This window comes from Erythrolamprus reginae, chromosome 4 (genome assembly GCF_031021105.1).
Source record: "Erythrolamprus reginae isolate rEryReg1 chromosome 4, rEryReg1.hap1, whole genome shotgun sequence".
NCBI classification, from domain to species: Eukaryota; Metazoa; Chordata; class Lepidosauria; order Squamata; family Dipsadidae; genus Erythrolamprus; species Erythrolamprus reginae.
The window spans coordinates 64,195,866-64,216,269 of record NC_091953.1 but is presented as its reverse complement, the minus strand read 5'-3'; the positions used below and the strand labels follow the sequence as shown (position 1 = coordinate 64,216,269).

The window sequence follows — 20,404 nt, the reverse complement described above, 5'->3', positions numbered from 1 at the left end:
CCCCATTGACTTTGCTTGTCAGAAGGTCGCAAAAGGTGTTCACATGACCCTAGGACATTGAAACTTGTCATAAATATGAACCGGTTGCCAAGCATCTGAATTTTGATCATGTGACCCTGGGGATGCTGCAATTGTCTTGCCAAGTGTAAAAAATTGTCATAACTCACTTTATTCAGTGCAAATGTAACTTTGAATGTCACTAAATCAACTGTTGTATGTTGAGGACCACCTGTATTCTTGCACTAGTCAGCCGATTAACAAAGGCAATATAATGATTGAATAAGCTGTTTTATTTCTATTTATTTATTTATGAAAACGTGTACAAGATAATAGGTATAAACATAAACAAAAGCAAAATATGTATAGGTAAATTTGGACCATAGGACAGTAGGACAGGGACGGTAGGCATAATGGTGCACTTATGCACCCCCCTTGCAGACCTCTTAGAAAACGGGGAGAGGTCAACTGTAGACAATCTAAGGTTAAAGTTTTTGGGGTTTGGGGAAGAAACCACAGAGTCAGATAGTGCATTCCATGCATTGACCACTCTGTTGTTGAAGTTGTATTTTCTGCAGTTGAGTTTCAAGCAGTTTACATTGAGTTTGAATCTATTTTGTGCCCGTGTGTTGTTGAGGTTGAAACTGAAGTATTTATTGACCGGTAGGACATTATGGCAAATGATTTTATGAACTACATTTAGATCAGATTGAAGGCAATGTAGCTCTAGGTTTTCTAAGCCCCAAATTTCAAGTCTGATGGAATAAGAATATTCTGTTGGGAGCAGAGGAGTGGAGGACTCTCCTTGTGAAATATTTCTGGACTTTCAATTGTATTAATATCCGATATGCAGTGTGGGGTCCAGACAGGTGAGCTGTATTCAAAAATTGGTCTAGCAAATGTTTTGTATGCTCTGGTTAGCCATTTTATTGCCAGAGAAGAAGCTAAGCAAGATCAGGTTAACAACTCTTAGTGCCTTTCTGGCAATTCTGTTACAATGGGCTCTGGCATTGGTTGTCCCTGCTTAGATTCCCTGTCCTTGCTTGCATGCAAAAATTACACTTATTGGCAAAAAAAAAAAATTACACTTACTGGAAAACAAGTCATGATGTTTGGTATGTTTACTCAGAAGTAAGCTCTGCCTGCCTGCCTTTAACGAAGTTTACTTCCAGGTAAGGCGGGCGTTGGGTTGCAGATTGAAGCTCCGCCCCGAGTCCTCTGAAGCTGCCCGACGAGAGCGCGGCTTTCCCGGCACTTCTCTCCTTTTCTAAAGGTGAATAACAGCGGTTTGGGCCCGCCTGGCGGTACGAAGCGTTAAAGGGGAAGGGCCTTTCGCGCACAGCCGCCACACCACCGCTCCCGAACCCTTCGCGGAAACAACCTTGATGCTTTCTCCGGGTTCCACTCGGCGTTTCCTCGCGCCGCTGTGAGGGGCGCAGCTCGGCGAGGGTGGCGCCCGGGTAGGGCATCCCCTCCCCCTTGGAAGGAGGGCACGCGCATCTGCCGGCGCCCGGCTGAAAGTGAGCGACAAGGGGAGGCTGGGACTCGCAGCAGCAGCAGCAGCAGCAGCAGCAGCGAAGGCGTGTGGAGAACACCTCGGCGCCGCGCATCCCTCGGCTCTTAGGTAAGCGGCCCCGGGCTCGGTTTGGGGAATAATAGGGCCTGCCTCACTGGAGAGAGAGAGGCGTCGTCGAGCTTGAGGCTGCGCCTTTTTCTCTCCTTTCCCGCGTGGCTCTCATCCCTTTAGACCTGCTGGGAATGCCAAGGAATCCAGTCGCTGGCCTCGCTTTTCTGTTTTTTCTTTGGGCCAAGCTGCAGGCTCTCAGCCCGCAAACTACCCCGTTAAAAAGGAAAATGGGTTTTCTCTTTTTAAATATTTTTTAAATTAATTTTCCACTTTTAAAAAAGAAAACACAATAGTAAGTACGGAATAAAATCAAAGAAAATTAAATTAATAGTAGTACTGTATTATATTAGCGTTAAAGTCACTATATATTATATTAATTATACACCTGACTCTAATATGTCTCAAGTAGAAAAGAAAATGGTTTTGTTTAGCCGTTCGCTCCTATCCAGTTGCCTTGCCAAGAGAAATGAAGTGGGTGGGATGAATATAAGCGCGGGTCGTTTTCTGATTTACTTAATTTAAGGACGAGGATGCTAATGTCGTTTTTTTTAAAAAAAAAAACACTTGTAATTAAAATACCCGCGCCCTTCCCTCTCTTTGGTGGTGAAAAAGCATTCAAAGACTACAGCCCTAGCACCTGTTGCTTGGTCTTTGAATGATTTGGAGCCCAACCTTGTATATATAATTTACAGTACAGTACTTGTTTGGCAGGATATGAAAGTGTGCTGGGGTTATTGTCCACTATAGGATAAGATAAAGCTGAACTGGACTGTTCAAATAAATGTGAACTTCCTCAATCGTTTCCACTATTCAGTATCTTCATCTGGAGGGACAATGATCTCTGACTTCTTTTGGGGCATTTAGAGCAGCATACAGTACTGGCGATCCCTTAACGGTACAGTAACCACATACCAGGCTAAAACTGTGCTTAAATCGGTTTTTTTTTTTTTTTGCTCTGCATATTTTATGCAAACGTATTTATTTATTTATTTATGTATTGATTGATTGATTGATTGGATTTGTATGCCGCCCCTCTCCGTAGACTCCGCTAATGACTAGCTAAAGATGAATCAGGGTTCTTTGGGAACATAGAGCCTCGGTTCCCCTTAAGCCTAACCACTGAACTGGACTCTACTGGCAGCAGCGTATTTGTTTTCTAACCATAATTTTATGTTTCTTCAAAAAGTTGGGTAACTTTCATTGTACAAACTATTTGTATTTAAATTGATTCTTTGTCCCAGCCTGTAGTGGGACGCAGATTGAAACTATTGATTTTAAATAATGATCTTTCACCCCCCAAAAGGTAGGCTTTTAATACAAATATTCATTGAATTCATATGCATATTTTATTTTTATTTTAAAAAATCATGCATTTTTAATTTATGTTTATAATTTATTTTTAGAATTCCATACAACTAAAATAATATAAACAGGATCTGAAGACAATACTATTCATTATATAAATTGTAATTTTTCATTCTTATATGTGAACTAATTTTAAAATTATTTAAAGTTTCTGAATCATGGATCAGGTTGAAAAAAAACCCCTTTCTTCCCATTTGTGAAAGTGAAGAATATTCTCAGGGCTGAATTGTATGTAGAAACCAAGTATTGGAGATTTTTTAGGCTGTATTTTAGTGTGTGGTCCAAGCTCATTAATCAGTTTCCTCAAAGAAAGTGTTTTTATTCTGATCAATAGAAAAATAAATCAAAAGGCAAGTCTGTGCTAAGATCATCCACCTTCCTCTCGCTTCGCACTTGCAGGGAAAGGGAATGAGGACACTCATCTCTAACCTTCACCACAATGCCAGTCGATGATCTACTGACCACTGGTACTCCTCGTTCTTCCAACTTCCCCCATCAGCATTCCCCATGAGAGCTACCTGCCTTGTAATCTTACTAATATCTTACTGGTTCTCTTTCTACTTTACTGTATTGCTCTTTTGTTGCCAATGTGGCACTTCCTTAACAACGTCATACTTGAGAAGACAGCCACATTTGATAAAGAGAAGATGTGTCATTTAAGCTTGTCTGGTTGGGAAAGTTAGGGAATCTTCATTAATTTTAGAAATTAAAAATCTCAACCAGCCATTTCTAAGCAAGATGGGATTTCCACCTGTTTCATGAATTACGGTTGCACAGGTAGAAAATAATTTGCACTTCTGTGCTTGTTTCTGAATCTTCTAAATACAGTATAATGTTGAGCAACAGACTGTGACTGCACTATTGTGTCCATACAGTACTTATCAAATATATTAAGTAGTGTTAGCAAAGCTATGTATTTTCCCCATTTCCAACCATCCCCATGTATGTAAGGGCCTTGTATTTTACTTGGTTTAAAGTATGTAAAGTCCTTCCAACACCTGCTATGTAAATGCTAGTTTAAGGGGAACAACCATCAACTGTATGCTAGTTGAAAGATCCTGTATCTGAGATCAGGATCTCTCATCTCCCTTTGAAAATAATTGTTAACACTGAACTGGCTTCAGGCATTGTCTGCTGTGAAAAATCTTATCTGTTTAGATAAATGGAGGAAAGAAGCTATTCTCCTTTTCCTAGCCTGTCCCCAATGTACTCTTCTTAAGCATAAAACATATCAGGAAAGACTTAATGAACTCAATCTGTATAGTCTGGAGGACAGAAGGAAAAGGGGGGACATGATCGAAACATTTAAATATATTAAAGGGTTAAATAAGGTTCAGGAGGAAAGTGTTTTTAATAGGAAAGTGAACACAAGAACAAGGGGACACAATCTGAAGTTAGTTGGGCGAAAGATCAAAAACAACATGAGAAAATATTATTTTACTGAAAGAGTAATAGATCCTGTGGTTGGTAAATCCACAGTAAACTGAATTTAAACATGTCTGGGATAAACATATATCCATCCTAAGATAAAATACAGGAAATAGTATAAGGGCAGACAAGATGGACCATGAGGTCTTTTTCTGCCATCAATCTTCTATGTTTCTTAAAACTGGTTCTGAAAGATCAAGAATCAGTACGGCTCCTAACAAATACATTTTTCTTGAAAGATCTAAACTTCATCTACAGCTGTAGTGGTTTACAGAATATTTTGGCTTTTAAAAATGTATTGGTAGAATGACCTACCAGACCATTTTTTTACTCTGGCACAGTGGCTCCTTTCTTATGATGTCTTGAAGATCAAGTAATCTTCTAGAAAAACGTTGGTGAGTTTTTCAAGGAAAGATGGAAAGGAAATATGAGTGCTGGCCTTTGTGAACACAGTTCAAATACTGACCAAGGAGGAAGAAGTCCAATTTAATTTGCCATGTCACCTGGGTGTGCTTTATGAGTCTTTTTATGCAGTTCAGAGATATTATGAGTACAAAAATCACTGCGTAGTTCAGGGACAATCTGACTGGTATTTTACACTGCTTTTTAAAAGCTAAAAATATGAAAACAAAAACAACGCCCTGTGAAAATTTATATTTGCGATAAATATGTCTCCCGGTATTATTAACACAGATAAATTGAAAACCAAATTTCGGTATGGACATGTTTCAGTGTAAGTACTGTATACATAAAATTAAATTTCAAGTGCCAGTCTTAACTGACACCTGAGACTTGATCTTATGTGCACTTTACATGGGAGTAGCCTATTGCTAAGTAAACATAGTTAAATTATATAGTATATACTCATTAGGAATGTGCAAAAGGATAGAAGAGGCTAACCCATGTGCTGCAAGAATGGTGGTTTGTGTTTCTAGAAGAATATCTTGTCCTCAAAATGTTCAAGTGCTACCCACTGCTTCTGCCTCCTCTAGTTATTCAAATTGGCCTATTCTAGGAAACAGTGGAACATCAAAGCATTAAAAAAATCTGTAAGAACTCATATATGTTGGATTCTGATGTCAGGTTTAGTGAGATGAGTTGTCTTGAGCTGCAATTACTGGGGAGCAACACCAGAGCTATGCATATATAATGTATACTGTTCATGCAGTTAAACCATGAACTTGCTATAGCAACTCCATGGCTTGCATTGGCTGCCAATCAGTTTCCGGTCACAATTCAAAGTGTTGGTTTTGACCTTTAAAGCCCTACATGGCAATGGACCGGATTACCTCCAGAACCGCCTGCTACCGCACAAATCCCAGCGACCGATAAGGTCCCACAGAGTTGGCCTTCTCCGGGTCCCGTCGACTAAACAATGTTGTTTGGCGGGCCCCAGGGGAAAAGCCTTCTCTGTGGCGGCCCCGGCCCTCTGGAACCAACTCCCCCTGGAGATTAGAACTGCCCCCACCCTCCCTGTCTTTCGTAAACTACTCAAGACTCATTTATACCGCCAAGCATGGAGGAGTTGAGATAGCTTTTCCCCCTAGGCCATTACAAGTTATGCATGGTATGTTTGAGTGTATGTTTGGTTTTATAATAGGGGGTTTTAGTTGTTTTTATTATTGGATTGTACATGTTGTGTTTATTATTGTTGTTAGCCACCCTGAGTCTGCGGAGAGGGGCGGCATACAAATCAAATAAATATTATTATTATTATTATTATTATTATTATTATTATTATTAATTTTATTAATTATACAAGTCCGTTGCCAACCTTTGTGTCAGATTCAGCTGCCTGTCCAGTTGACTTAATACATTTTCATTGCTTATGCGGAAAAATGTTTGTGTTTGGTCCAGTTCTGAAATATATCTAGTCAGAAGTTACTGTCAGGAAAGGGAAGTAAAGAGAAATATATGTTGCATAGCATTGTATTGTTTTCCTCAATCTAAATGTCTGAGTAAAGTAAAGGGGGAATATTATGTGCGTACTGGCAGGTGAATGACTCAAGAACAAGTCAGAATGCAATTTATTGCCTTTTTAAAAAAAGAATGTAACTCATCCCTATTGTTTAGGATGTTTTCCATATTTATGATCATCTTTTAACATTCCATTGTTAGAAATACATCTACTGATCAGCAGTGGGTTGTTGATCATTGGCCTGGTTCAGCATACCAGTAGCAGCAGTGGTGAGAGGCTCCGCCCATCCACCTGGGATGCTTCTGCGCATGTGCAGAAGCGTCGTGAGCACACGCACAAACAAACCGTAGTGACAGGATTTATAACCCACTACTGCTGCTGATTATTTTCCCCTTAGAGGTGCTGGCCAATGGTGTGATTATAAATTGCTTACATCTAATATAACTAATGCATATAGTTAGCACTTTTTCCAAACATGCAACTTTTCTGTTTGTCTACGATAGTGTTCAAAAGAATCCTGTAATGTAATACTAGAGTAGGCAACTTTTCTTCCTAACTTTGCAACTAGAATTACAGCTTTAAAAAAGAAATAAAAATTTTAAAACTATTTTGATCTAAGAGACTTCAAATGATGTCTTACCTAAGAGTCAGAGTTGGAATTTTGGAGTTAGTAAGGTAGTTTTATGGGTAATTTAATTATTTTGTGTAACCCTAACATAAATATAAGAAACATCTAATTAGCTGGCTCTATTAGCAAACTAAGGCTCTTAACTTCCTGTATCTTTAGACTTGCGCATATGTGTGTGGGAGGTGGGCTAGGAATGGAGGGGGAATACCTTTCCAAGCAGATAGCCTTTAAGGTATGCATAGAGCAAATGCATTTTTAATGATACTGACAGAAGGCTTCAAAACAGCTCGACATAGGAGAAGTTCTGAACCCTGACAAAGAACAGTGTGATCAAAGCATCTGCTATTATTTACATTTTCTTATTTTATCCTCATGAGAAGATTCACACTTCTTCTCTCAATATTACAAAACTGAACTGTATGTGACTTTTCAGGTTACTGGCTCAAGAGCAGTAAACAAACGTATTATTATTATTATTATTATTATTATTATTATTATTATTATTTAGATTTGTATGCCGCCCCTCTCCGAGGACTTGGAGCGGCTCACAACAAAATACAATGTCACAAATCCAATATATTAAAAACACATTAAAAAACCATTATTAAAACCATACAGCTCAGTCACACCATACATAAAGCTACGGTAGCCTAGGGGTTACGGAAAGGAAGTGGGGCAGAGGATCCCGGAGTGGGAAGAAGGAGAACAAAGAGGGCTTCCCAGCTCAGGGAAGGCTTGGAGTCCAGAATCCAGAGCAGGCTTTTCCCCTTTTTTCTTGTGGTGCTTTTATTTCCAAAGACCTCCTCTCACTCCAGTCTCTTTCCCTAAAAACAGAGCTCTTGATCTGAAGCAATTGGTGTGAAACGAAAGCAAGATTTACAGGAAACAAAATTGAGCTATTTTCTAAGGAAAACAAGTACAGTGTTCCCTCATTTTTCGCGGGTTCAAAGTTCGTGAATATCCTATAGCACGGTTTTTCAAAAATATTAATTAAAAAATACTTTGTGGGGTTTTTTCTCTATACCACGATTTTTCCCACCCAATGACGTCATACATCATCGCCAAACTTTTGTCTGCCATTGCTGATTGGCCGAAATCTTGACCAATCAGCGTTGTTATCGCAAAAAAAAATAATTATTGTTAATAAATAATTATGTTTATAAATATCAGGATCACTAACTGTCTTATTCAATGGTGAGTACCAGTAATAATGATGAGTAAATGGTTGTTAAGGGAATGGGAAATGGTAATTTAGGGGTTTAAAGTGTTAAGGGAAGGCTTGTGAAACTGTACATAGCCAAAAATGGTGTATTTACTTCCGCATCTCTACTTCGCGGAAATTCGACTTTTGCGGGTGGTCTCGGAACGCATCCCCTGCGAAAATCGAGGGAACACTGTACTATCAAGGTTCAGTGAAAGCCATGCTAATATTCGAAACTAATGTCTTAATATCTGGTTAAAATGGGTAGTACTTTCATTTATAGAAGAAAAGCATAGCTTAACTATTGCTATGATTTTTTGCTCCTATATGCTGTTGTTTAGGTATATATTTTTTTAATGTAGAAATTTTACTTAGAGCCTATTGAACCATGGAGCTAGCTGCCTGCCTTCAATCATATGTATCTATTAGGAGTAAATCTCACTGAAAGAGAGTAGCCTTACTGTCAAGTAAACATGCATAGGTTTTGCATAGTTGAGAGATAGGGTGTTTATTAGTATCAATTGTGTTATAGAGAGAAATGAAAACTTCTGCAACAGCAGATACTTTGTGCCCAAATGAGGTGTGTGTGTGAAAGAGACAGAGAAAGAGAGGGGGAGAGAAAGAGAGAGAGAGACAAAGAAAGAAAGGAAGAGAAAAAGAGAGAGAAAGGAAGGAAGGATGGGAGAGAGAGACGAGGAAGAGGAAGAGAAGAAAAAAGGAGAAGAGAGAGAAAGAAGAAGAAAGAAGCACCATAAACCCTGACATGGGTTCAGAAGATATTTTGAAACAGCACAGCAATTTAGGGCTGGAAGACACCTTGGAGGTCATATAGTCCAACCCCCTGCTGCAGCAGGAAACCTTACATTGTCTGGATTATTTTGGTGCCTCTAATAGAAGGAAAATTGCCAGAAAAGAGAAGGAGTTTAGTAGGACAAGGCTGCCATGCAAAGAAAGGCAGAGATAGTCTTTGACATATGCTACAATTGAGCCCAAAATTTTGGTTGCTAAACAAGAAGGTTGTTAAGTGAGTTTCACCACATTTTATTCAATTCATGACATCTCCTGGCTCTAATAGTCACATACAAATTAGGGAAACACACCTGAAGGCAGGTGTAATGCTCTAATATACAGAAGTTATGGTTTAGATGTGTGGCAGAAAGTAGACTCTGGGTGTGTTTTTCCAAATGCAGTAAGTGAGGTTGAATGTATATGGTTTTAGAAGAGGTGTGTGTGTGTTGTGTATGTGTATTTACATACACATACAGCATATATAGTAATATAATGTATCTTTTTGTGTGCCTGTGTGTAATATGTATGTACATATATGGCATATACATACATAGGATTAAATAGTATATTTTGGATGTTAGGTAGTAGTAAATAGATAGGGAAATTGTATCATATTGAGGCCTTTGAGGTGAGAAGAGGCCAGACACCCTAACCCTTGAGGTCAAGTTGGTCACACCCACCCAGTCACATGATCACCCAGTCACATGATCACCAAGCCACCCAGCCAGTCATGACTGCCAAGCCATTCCCACCAGTTCACATGACTGCCAAGCCACTCCCACAAAATAAAGCTATAGCCACAGAACTGCAGGTTTTTGTTTGGAACCCACCCCTGAGTGTGGATTCGCGTGGTGGAGGCGCATGCATACACAGTGGGGGGTTTGCATGTGCGCATATGCAGTGTCAAGCGCATGCGCAGGGGGAGTGCAGGGGAGAGATTGCATGAATGGACAAATGGGGTGCACATTGCATTATGGATGCTGGCACACGCAAGTGCAACGGCACTCTTGCACTTGACCTTTTGGCCCGAAACGCCATAAAGGTTCACCATCACCATTATAGATGTGTTAGGATAGGCCAGAGGTAGGCTCTTCTATGATTTGTGGACTTTAACTCCCAGAATTCCTGAGCCAATCATGCTAGGTCAGGAATTCTGGGAGTTGAAGTCCACATGTCATAGAAGAGCCAGCTTTGCCTACCCCTGGGATAGGCCATCTTGCCACTACATTTTATATGAGTTTTAAATTAAAATGTAAACATTTAATAAGTAAACGAAGAGGGGACTTTGGGCAGATATCTGCTTTGGAGTATGAATTTGGCATATTTATTGAGCTGTGCCGTCGCAGTGGATAGAATGCAGTATTGCAGGCTAACTCTGCCCACAGTCTGGTATTCATTCACTCAAATGACCATCAAGGACTCCCACCCGATCACATGACTTTCAAGTAACACCCACAAAATGAAGCCATGCCCACAGAGTAGTAATAAAAAAATTAGAACCTCCCCCCCTTAAAGTCATGTGAAAAAATTAGTATACTCTTTGAGTCACCATATTTTTCGGACTATAAGACACACCTAGATTTACAGGAGGAGAACAAGAAAAAAAAATAGAAAATTTGATCTCCATGCATTGTGTTTCTTCCCTCCTCGCCCACCAGAAGCACTCTTCAGTACATCCTGTTTTTGCCAAAAACACACCCATTTTTGGCTTGATTGATATAGCACATGATTGAAAGCCAACATGTTTCCCATAGACATGGGTGAAGGAGGTTTGGGAGGACTTTTTTCCTCTACAGCCTTTGAAGAGATATAGCCCCTTTTCCAAACTTGATGGTTTTTTTGCTGGCTTCTTGTACAATATCATATTTGGCTCTGTTCTGTTGAATACTTGGAGAATTACCATGCTGGTAAATTCCTTTCCATTATTTCTTTCCAATATTCCTTTGAGAATTATTTCCTTTCACAAATAATTTTTTAAAAGTTAGGTGGAGAAGTGGCTAAGGACAAATATATATGCTGAAGAAATTGAAATTACAGACCAGATCAATAAACCTCTACCTGAGATTATCCTAATTACAGCAGTAGTCCTTGGAATCTGTATGGTCAGTGAATTTCATCACATGACTCTAAAATAATTACCTGAGTAACACTACAGTTGTATTAGGATGTTATTTTGATCTTGCTTCAGACGTGCTGCTTTTGTCAACCATTTCACTGGTTTGGTTTTGATGTCTACTTCCTTGTATGTTCTTAACATTCCAGTTACATATAGTTACTGTAAATTACTGACCTGGTTACATGTGCCTGACTCAAAAGAAAAGTATCTAACAAGATCTGGTTTTCAGCACGGAAATAATTTATGAATTAGCAGGACATGGTCTAAGGAGATATGACAGAGACTCTTGGAAACGCCTATTACACCACTTTGAAATCTGATTCAGAGAAACGTGAGAGAAATGTGTACAGTATTGTATAGAAAAGGGATTTATAAGAAAGGAAGAACTTCTAGATCACTGATGGCAAACCTTTTTGTCGCTGTGTGGCAAAAGTACACACACATGTGACAGCCCATCCATGTGCCAGAACCCATAATGCAATGCGCACCCCAGCATATCCATGCACACCCACCCTGTGCATGTACTACATATGCGCCCTGCCTCACACATGCACACGTCCACCCTGCATGTGACCCCTGGACCAATCTTTGCCGGCGCAAACACTCAGAGCCGCACGCCGCTGAAGCATGAGGGGCTGGATTGCTCTCTCATCCACCTTCCCCCAGCCAGCCTGCCTGCCTGCCTGGAGTTCACCATAGTTTCCCCAGTCTGGTAGCTAATCCTACCTGAGCCAGCTAAACAACTCCTCTTGCAGTCGCTTCTTAAGCAGGCGAAAAGATGGGAGGGCTGTAGGCAGTGTTCCCTCTAATTTTTTTTTGGGGGGGGGGCGGAAAAGTATAGTGTCTGAGCAGCAGTCCCTTTGGGACTGGGCGGCACAGAGATAATAAACAAACAAACAAACAAATAAAAAACCCACCCTGTTTTGCCTCAGAGAATTTCAAAATAAAATACTGTACTGTGTGTCTATAACAGTGAGCTCATAATAGGGCAACTCTATCAATATCAAAATGCCACTTAAATAGTTGAGCTAGTTTCAAACTAGATTTTGATTTTCTTCCTCTCTTCCTTACTCCCATTCTTTTTCTTTCTCTTTTCCTTCCTCTCTTTTTTCTATCTGTTTCTCTCTCTTCCTCTCTTCTTCTCTCTCTCCTTCCCTCTCACTCTTTCCCTCTCGGCTTCTGGGCAGGTTTGGAAAACTCTGAGTTGATGATGATTTTTAAGTGAGCGATTGCTCACTGCTCAGCTTAGAAGGAACTATGGCTGTAGGAGGGACCAAACTCTCTCCCTTCCCCCTTCTTTCTCTGAACCCTACTAGCTGCTCTTAGTTTACCCCTAGTGAGGCAGTTATAAACACTTGGACGTGGATCGGTTCACACAACTGAGCTTCAGCCAACAGCTTAGAGCAGCTGCTTCACTTGAGGAGGAGGGAAAAGAGACGAGGGAAGAAAGAGGGAACTCAGGCAGCCTCTGGAAATATACTGCTCAAAAAAATAAAGGGAACACTCAAATAACACATCCTAGATCTGAATGGATGGAATATTCTCATTGAATACTTAGTTTTGTACAAAGTTGAATGTGCACAACAGCATGTGAAATTGATTGTCAGTCAGTGTCACTTCCTAAGTGGACAGTTTGATTTCAAAGAAGTTTACTTGGAGACGGAGTTATATTGTATTGTTTAATTGTTCCCTTTATTTTTTTGAGCAGTGTACATTTGGCTCATTGATTCCTCCACCCCAGGAGTGGGGAAGTACGTACTTCCACCCCCCACCCCCGTGAGAGGAGATGAGTTCCTCGCTCGCTCACATGCGCAGCCTGGCTTCCAACCTCACCATCCACTCTTACCTTATGTAGCACCTCCTCTTGCTTGCAGGCCAGAAGTGTATGCGCGGAAGCAAAAAATCCTCACTGAAACACATGCGCACGTGTATCCCCATGTGAGATTTTGCTACCTGCATAGTTGCAGGAAGCAACATTTCGCTCAAACATGCGCTAGAGCCATGGAGCTGCGACAATTAGCTGTACTGGCAGGAGCCCACTACAGTATCCGGCCTGTGGGCCAAGAGTTTGACAGCCCTGGTGTACAATTGAAGATCCACAACCTTAACTTTAAGCTCCTTAATAACACTTGTGGGAGGCTATCAGGGACTGAAGATTTATCTTCCACTTGTCAATAAGGCCTAGTGTTTTTTCTATATGTCACTACCTGACAACTTGATTCACTGGTCTCTTTTACCCAGAAGACAAGACCTCCCACTCCATCCTTTCCTGTCTGTCCTTTAAGATTTGTAACCAGAAAGAACAATGCCCACTGATTTTCTCTAATCCATCAAGTTTCTATTGCACCCATCCCATTGATCCTATTCTCTAAGATCAGGCATTCCAGTTCTCTCATTTCGGCCCACAGGTTTCTAGCACTCAACACTAGCACACAGCATTTTCTCTTATTTCTTTGTGTTGCTGCCATATTTGCTTGTTTGTTTGGCTTTGTTGAATAGTCATTACAACTGATTTACATTATCCTGTCCTGTTTTCAGTTGTTGTTGTTATTTTAAAATATTGTGATTTACAGTTATTGTTCCCAGCAATTATTGTTTTTGAACCTGATGCTCCTCAGAGCCCTTGTGTTATCCCAAACTTTGTCTGGAAAGAAAAAATGGTCCCCAAATACCCAAGATTTTTAAATTTAGTTATTTCAGGATGAAGCAGTGGGTTTTAATTCTAATTTGCAATATTGAGAAATGACTGCTTATTGAGAAATGATTCGTGCTTAAGGAGGGCTCTGGTTAGTATTTATAAAGCAGCAATTGTGGTTTAGAATAATTTTGGGCTGCTGCTTATTTGAATATTAAAACATTGTGCCCCTTCAAGACATTTGCTTTGAGGAGATTGCTGGTTTTGCAGAAAGTGATGCCAAGCATAATTAATAAAAATAATTTAGAAGCATCAGACAGTATACTCAATAAATATTGAGTAATAAGGTAAGATTAATAAGATTTTGGCATTTTTAAATTCTAGTTGAAAGAATTAAATGAAGCAACATCCAGTTACATTTAACTATTGTAAGTGAAATGTTTAGATTCTTTGGAAGTTTCAAAACACACACAAACTCCCAGGTCAATAAGGAACACTTACGCAGAAACCTTTGTGGCTGCGTTTTAGCAATAGCATTTAGACTTATATATCGCTTCACAGTGCTTTACTGTGTCCTCATTTTACCGACTTTGGAAGGATGGAAGGCTGAGTCAACTTTGACCCTACTGAGATCTGATATGCCAAACTGCTGTCAGAAGTAGCTTGCAGTACTGCACTCTAACCACTGCACCACCAAGCACTTCGTGTTGGGCTCCTAATGTTGCTATTGTTATCAGCTGCATTTGCTTCTTGTGTTGCTACATTTTTATTTTTGTGGCCTCTTAATATGCAGCTGGTTGATGTATTTTTTATATAGATTTTCTGTAACAAACAGAAAAAAGGAAATCACAAAAAAATACAACCTGCAACCTTCACATTTTATCACCAGATTTTATAACAGAAGCTAGGTTTTGCCAAGTGTTGCTTAGATAAGATACTGATGCTTCAGCTGCGTAATGAAGCTGAACTACACCTGTGAATAAAAGCTAATGGGACATTAAAAATGGGCCTCCTTCAATTTTAATGCTTATCCCACAAGATTAAAAAAGAGTGTTCACTGCCATTATTGTTCATTGAAATTATTCCCAATTTAAAATAGCCATTTCTGTGTTTAGATTAAACACAAAGGCTAATAACAAAATATGTATCTTGTGTCTGCTTTTCTGATCAATTTTGTCACTGCCGAATTCTCCAGAATTAATTACATAGTTGCAAGTGTATGCAGTATTTAATTACACAGTTGTTCCTTGGCAAATTCTCAGAACTCTCTTCCCATGGGATCTTCCCCAGGGACGTTCACTTGTGTTATTTCCTTTAAATGCTGGTTAATATTTTCCTTTCTCCGTTCCTTAAGCTGCTCTTTGCTTTAAACTATTTTTATGTAACTGCTGCATTGCTATTTTATTGCAATTCAAATGTTTAATGTTCTGGTTAGGAGGCAGTCTAACAGCTCTGTTACTGAGTGGTATACATACATTATCAGCAAAATAGTAAATGTTCCTTTTTTGTTGTTGTTAAGAGAAAAATTCTACGGGACTGAAATCTAATCCAGAGTTTGTGACAGAAATAATATTTTTTTAATAGCCATGTATTTGGTTACCTTTGTATATGTACTGGAATCTGATGAATAGCCTCACTAAAATAAGGCCTCTGTAATTTACAATTTAATTTTGAAATAAAAATAAAAATAGAAAACCTTTTCCTGTTTTCATAGGTTTATAACAAATTCACCATAATTCACTTGCCGAAAATCAAGATGGCATCTAACTTGGTAAGTCAGCGGTCTTATAAGTATGTTATTGCAGTCTAGTATATTGGTGGTTAGTAAAAGTGTTCCTATTTATGGGAAAAGGTTTTTCAAGTATTACTTAATTACCTTGGAAACAATGCTGGGTTAGTCTGCAGTAGCCAAAATTCAGAAGGGATCTGACATTTTTAGGTCAACACATTTTATTAAAAGGCATAAACTTTTGCAAGCCACAGCTTGTAGGACTTCTGGGTTTTAGTTTAGAGGTTTTATTTCGCTGTAGAACTGCTGGGTTATAGAAGTTTACAACTACTTCTTTTCTGTTTGTCTTTCTATTGTGATTATTTAGAGGCCACCTCCATTTTATGAAAACTATGCATACCAGACAGACAATGTTCCTCCAGGATTTATCAGAGATTATAATATGTATCCACATTACACGTCTACATATTATCCTTCATCTGTGCCTCATTATGTTCCAAGAGTTTCTACTCAACAGTCAATCCCAGTGCCAGTTTTACAGACAAAATCTACAAAATGTACACCAAGTAAGCTTTGCTTTCCATTTTTTAAAAAAACAAAAACTTTTTAAAAGGGTATGATGCAAATTAGCCCCTTTTAGGTATGTTTTAAGAGTATTTCGGTTGATTTGAAATATTTTATATGATTAAGACCCTACTGTTACAACAGTATAAAGTAAATACTTTGCCAATGGTTTGCCAATCCTGATCTTTAAATTGCCCTAGCTAATAAGATTTTTTCCTTATTAAAATACATTTAATAAATAATAAATACTTGCTTTTTTAAATTTACTTATTCTATTTTATTGCTAATAAGGAAAAGAAATACTTATGGAGTAGATTTTCCACTTTAGATTTCAAAAAGACCTTGTGTGTGAGTTCGACACAGCTTGACTACATAATTTGTTTGCAGTTGTGGCAATGTAAACAAATCTAATGCATTTTAAAAACATCTAAAAACCCATTATTAAAACCATACAACACATACCACACATAAATAATATAAACCCATGGGCTCAATTTCCCCATGCCTGACGACATAGGTGGGTCTTCATTAACTTACGAAAGGCAAGGAGGGTGGGGGCGGTTCTGATCTCTGGAGGGAGTTGATTCCAGAGAGCCGGGGCCACCACAGAGAAGGCTCTTCCCCTGAAGCCTGCCAGACGACATTGTTTAGTCGATGGGACCCGGAGAAGACCAACTCTGTGGGACCTAATCATTCGCCGGGATTTGTGCGGCAGAAGACGGTTCCGAAGATATTCTGATCCGATGTCATTACCAACATTTTAAATTGTGACTGGAAACTAATCAGCAACCAATGCAGGCTGCGGAGTGTTGATGAGACGTGGGCGAATCTAGGGAGCCCCACGATAGCTCTTGCAGCCGCATTCTGCACAATGTGGAGTTTCCAAACACTCTTTAAAGGTAGCCCCATGTAAAGAGCATTGCAGTAGTCGAACCTTGAGGTGATGAGGGCATGAGCGACTATGAGCAATAACTCCCTGTCCAAATAGGGACGAAACTAGTGCACCGGGCGAACCTGTGCAAACGCCCTCCTCGCCACAGCTGAAAGATCATGTTCTAATGTTAGCTGTGGATCGAGGAGGACGCCCAAGTTGCGAACCCTCTCTGAGGGGGTCAAAGATCCCCCCCAGGGTAATGGATGGACAGATGGGATTGTCCTTGGGAGGCAAAACCCACAGCCACTCCGTCTTGTCAGGGTTGAGTTTGAGCCTGTTGACACCCATCCAGACCCCAACAACCTCCAGGCGCCGACACATCACTTCCACTACTTCACTGACTGGACATGGTGTGGAGATGCATAACTGGGTATCATCAGCATATTGATGATGCTTCACTCCATGCCCTTGGATGATCTCACTCAACGGTTTCATGTAGATGTTAAAAAGTAAGGGGGAGAGGACCGAACACTGGAGAACAATGCCTCTCACTCCCAACCCCTCCACCCAGCTCAGAAGGATACCATGGTTGATGGTATCGAAAGCTGCTGAGAGGTCAAGAAGCACCAGAACAGGATAAACCCCTGTCCCAGGCCCACCAGAGATCATCCGATAACTGTTTGTTAACAGCATTGTTATTGTATGTATGTATGTATGTATATATGTATATGTATGTATGTAGGTAGGTATATAGGCATTTAATTAAGTACCGTAATCTGCTGCCTGTCCCACTATCCAAAGTGAATCCGGATGGTTTACAAAGTCTCCCAGGGTGGCTCACAGAAAGATAGGTAAAGGGACATTACCGTTTGTTGGAAAGAAGGCTCAGGTTGATTAGAAATCAACTAAAAGTGTGCTGTTAATGGAGCAAGTAGCAATATGGAAGCACAGTTTAGGGCAGTGATCCCAAACCTATGGTATGCATGCCACAAATGGCACGCAGAACCATATTGGAGGACACTTGTGGCGTTGCCCTATGTCAGCACACTGGCCAGCTGATTTTTGGCCTTGGGGAAGGCCATTTCATCTTCCGGAGGAAACCCCAGAGAGAAAAATGGCCCAATGGGCAAAGCAGAAGTTCAGAAAAATTGAGTTCCGGTTTGCCCGTTGTGCTGTTTTTTTCCACTCTGGGGCTTCAGAAAGCTTCCCTGAAGCCTCTGGAATGTAGAAAATAGCACAATGGGCAAATCAGAAGTCTGGTTTTTTTGAACTTCTGGGTCACCCGTTTCTCCATTTTTTAAACTGTCCCAGGCTTCAGTGAGGCCCGTGCACGGGGTGGGGGGTTGTGGGCATGTACAAGGGGCAGTATAGGGGGCTGCATGTGCGTGGGAGAGAGGGAATGGGTGTAGGTATAATGTAGCTGGAATTTCTGCACACACTCTTGGCATGCGAACCAAAAAAAGTTCGCCATCATTGGTTTAGGGAATCATTCCAAAACTACATAAAAACATGTAGTGAATAATGGAAATTAAAGCCATTATTAGACATTTAGTAAACTGATGGCATGTTTATAAACAAACTTCCTTTAAAATTACATGGACACTTTTTTTTTCTTTTTTGCTACAGGAGCCAAAAAGGCATTGTATTCCGTATCAATTACTGCACTATTAATAGGAGCTGGAATTTCTGCTTTTCTCGTCTGGTATTTTGGTAAGAATGCATAAAACATTGATTATACAACATTCTGTCATGGCTGTTCCTACCACTGTGTGTCCTTCTAAAATTATGATCTGCTTAAATTGTATGGCGGTGGTGTTAAGTCTTTATGCTTCCTTGATTTATAGAATATAAAATTAGAAACAGTTTGATTCTAATGGTACTATAATAACATTTTTGGTGAAATTATTTAGCTTAAATATAAATTAAGCCTTCCATTTCTGAGAATAGCAATGTGTGACTTACAACCATTACATTTTTCAAAAAATTTCAGATGACAAAACCTCCTAAGCATTTTTCACTGTGTTAAGATCTCATCTAAAATCCAATGGAACTTATAATAATAGAATGTGGTTAAGGTACTATTTGTATGATAGTCTTTAAAATAGAATACACATTTTAAACAATGCCTTTGCTGATTTAATTCTGTGAACTCATCATATTCCTACATTTCTTCATAGTGACAGATAGTTGTTTTGGCTCCAAGATACGATGTGGTTCACTAAGAGTTTGTGTATTACCATCTCAATGGTGTGATGGAATAAAAGATTGCCCTAATGGTGAAGATGAAAATCGTTGTGGTAAGAATGAATAATGACATTTTCTTTGAAAATTTGCTCTTAAAACCTCCCATACTTTAATCAACCTAATTTTATCTAGCAAGTTAATCCTGCAGTGAACCTAATGTCATGAATAGGAGCAACTGACTCAAGAAACTTGCCTATAAACATAGGAAAATATAATCTGGGCATATTTTCAGTCAGTAATAACTAGATTCCAGCTTCCAGCTTTGCATACTAATAATTTGTAGATAATTTAAGAAACATTTGTATAAATAACTTCCTGTATATAGACTTATTAGTTATGTCAGTTACTAAGCTATTTACTTAAGTAATAATAAATTTGATGTACCTAAATATTTAAAAATCCCCAGTAATCAAATTCCCACTTTCAGAAATCAACATTTTTTTTTGAAATAAACTAAATGCCTTACACATTTAAACACAGTTTAAAAAATTCATGCACTTAAACACATCCAATGAACTCAAATTAAAATCTTCTGATGAATTAGTTTTATTCTTAAGTCTCACGAGACAGTGTTCCCTCTAATATTTTTCCGGTGTGGGCGGAAAAGTATAGTGTCTGAGCGGCAGTCCCTTCGGGACTGGGCGGCATAAAACTCTAAATAATTTTTTTTTTAAAAACTGTGGGCGCAGGCTATTACGCATGCGCGAGTTCTGACATCCATAATTCGCTACCCCTCCTTTCTCTCTCCTCCTTCCTCTCTCATCTCTCTTTCCTTTCTCTCCCTCCCTCATTCTATCCTTTCTATCACTCACTTTCTTTCCCTCCCTCCTTCATTTCCTCTTTCTCTCATTCCCTCTTTCTCTCTATCCTTTCTATCTCTCACTCTTTCCTTCTCTCCCTCCCTTTCTCTCTCTTTCCTTTCTCTCATTCCCTCTTTCTATCCTTTCTATCTCTCACTCTTTCTTTCTCTCCCTCCCTTTCTGTCTCTTTCCTTTCTCTCATTCCCTCTTTGTCTCCTGGGGCTGCCTGCGCCTGTCCTGCACCCCCCACCGCGGAGGGAAAGCATTCGGCATCGGCACCCCCAACCCCCCCTCCACGAGCAGCAAAAGCCTAAGCAACGGAACCGAAAGGCAAACGGCGCGCCCCGTCGCTGAGGCTTTTGCTGCTCTTGGAGGGGGGGGCGCCGATGCCGAAAGGCAAACTGCGCGCTCCGTCGCTGAGGCTTTTGCTGCTCCTGGAGGGGGGGGCGGATTTTCTCCTCCCCGCCCCCCCGGCAGCCAAACGTCGCT

At 39.9% G+C, this 20,404-nt stretch overlaps 1 protein-coding gene across 3 annotated transcripts in view; it reads left to right on the top strand.

Moving 5' to 3' along the window:
- Window positions 1-1,120: 1,120 nt before the first annotated feature.
- Window positions 1,121-20,404, top strand: part of TMPRSS2 (transmembrane serine protease 2) — a 43,351-nt gene continuing 24,067 nt past the window's right edge. Inside the window, exons 1-6 of one of the 3 annotated variants that reach the window (XM_070750449.1) lie at window positions 1,344-1,621; window positions 3,389-3,456; window positions 15,419-15,475; window positions 15,801-15,999; window positions 18,498-18,581; window positions 19,049-19,168. In XM_070750449.1, the coding sequence (XP_070606550.1) occupies window positions 15,461-15,475; window positions 15,801-15,999; window positions 18,498-18,581; window positions 19,049-19,168 (418 nt within the window). In that variant the 5' untranslated portion in view covers window positions 1,344-1,621; window positions 3,389-3,456; window positions 15,419-15,460. Of the gene's footprint in view, window positions 1,622-3,388; window positions 3,515-15,418; window positions 15,476-15,800; window positions 16,000-18,497; window positions 18,582-19,048; window positions 19,169-20,404 lie in introns of all 3 variants that reach the window. The other 2 variants (XM_070750447.1, XM_070750448.1) reach the window with 2 other exon arrangements.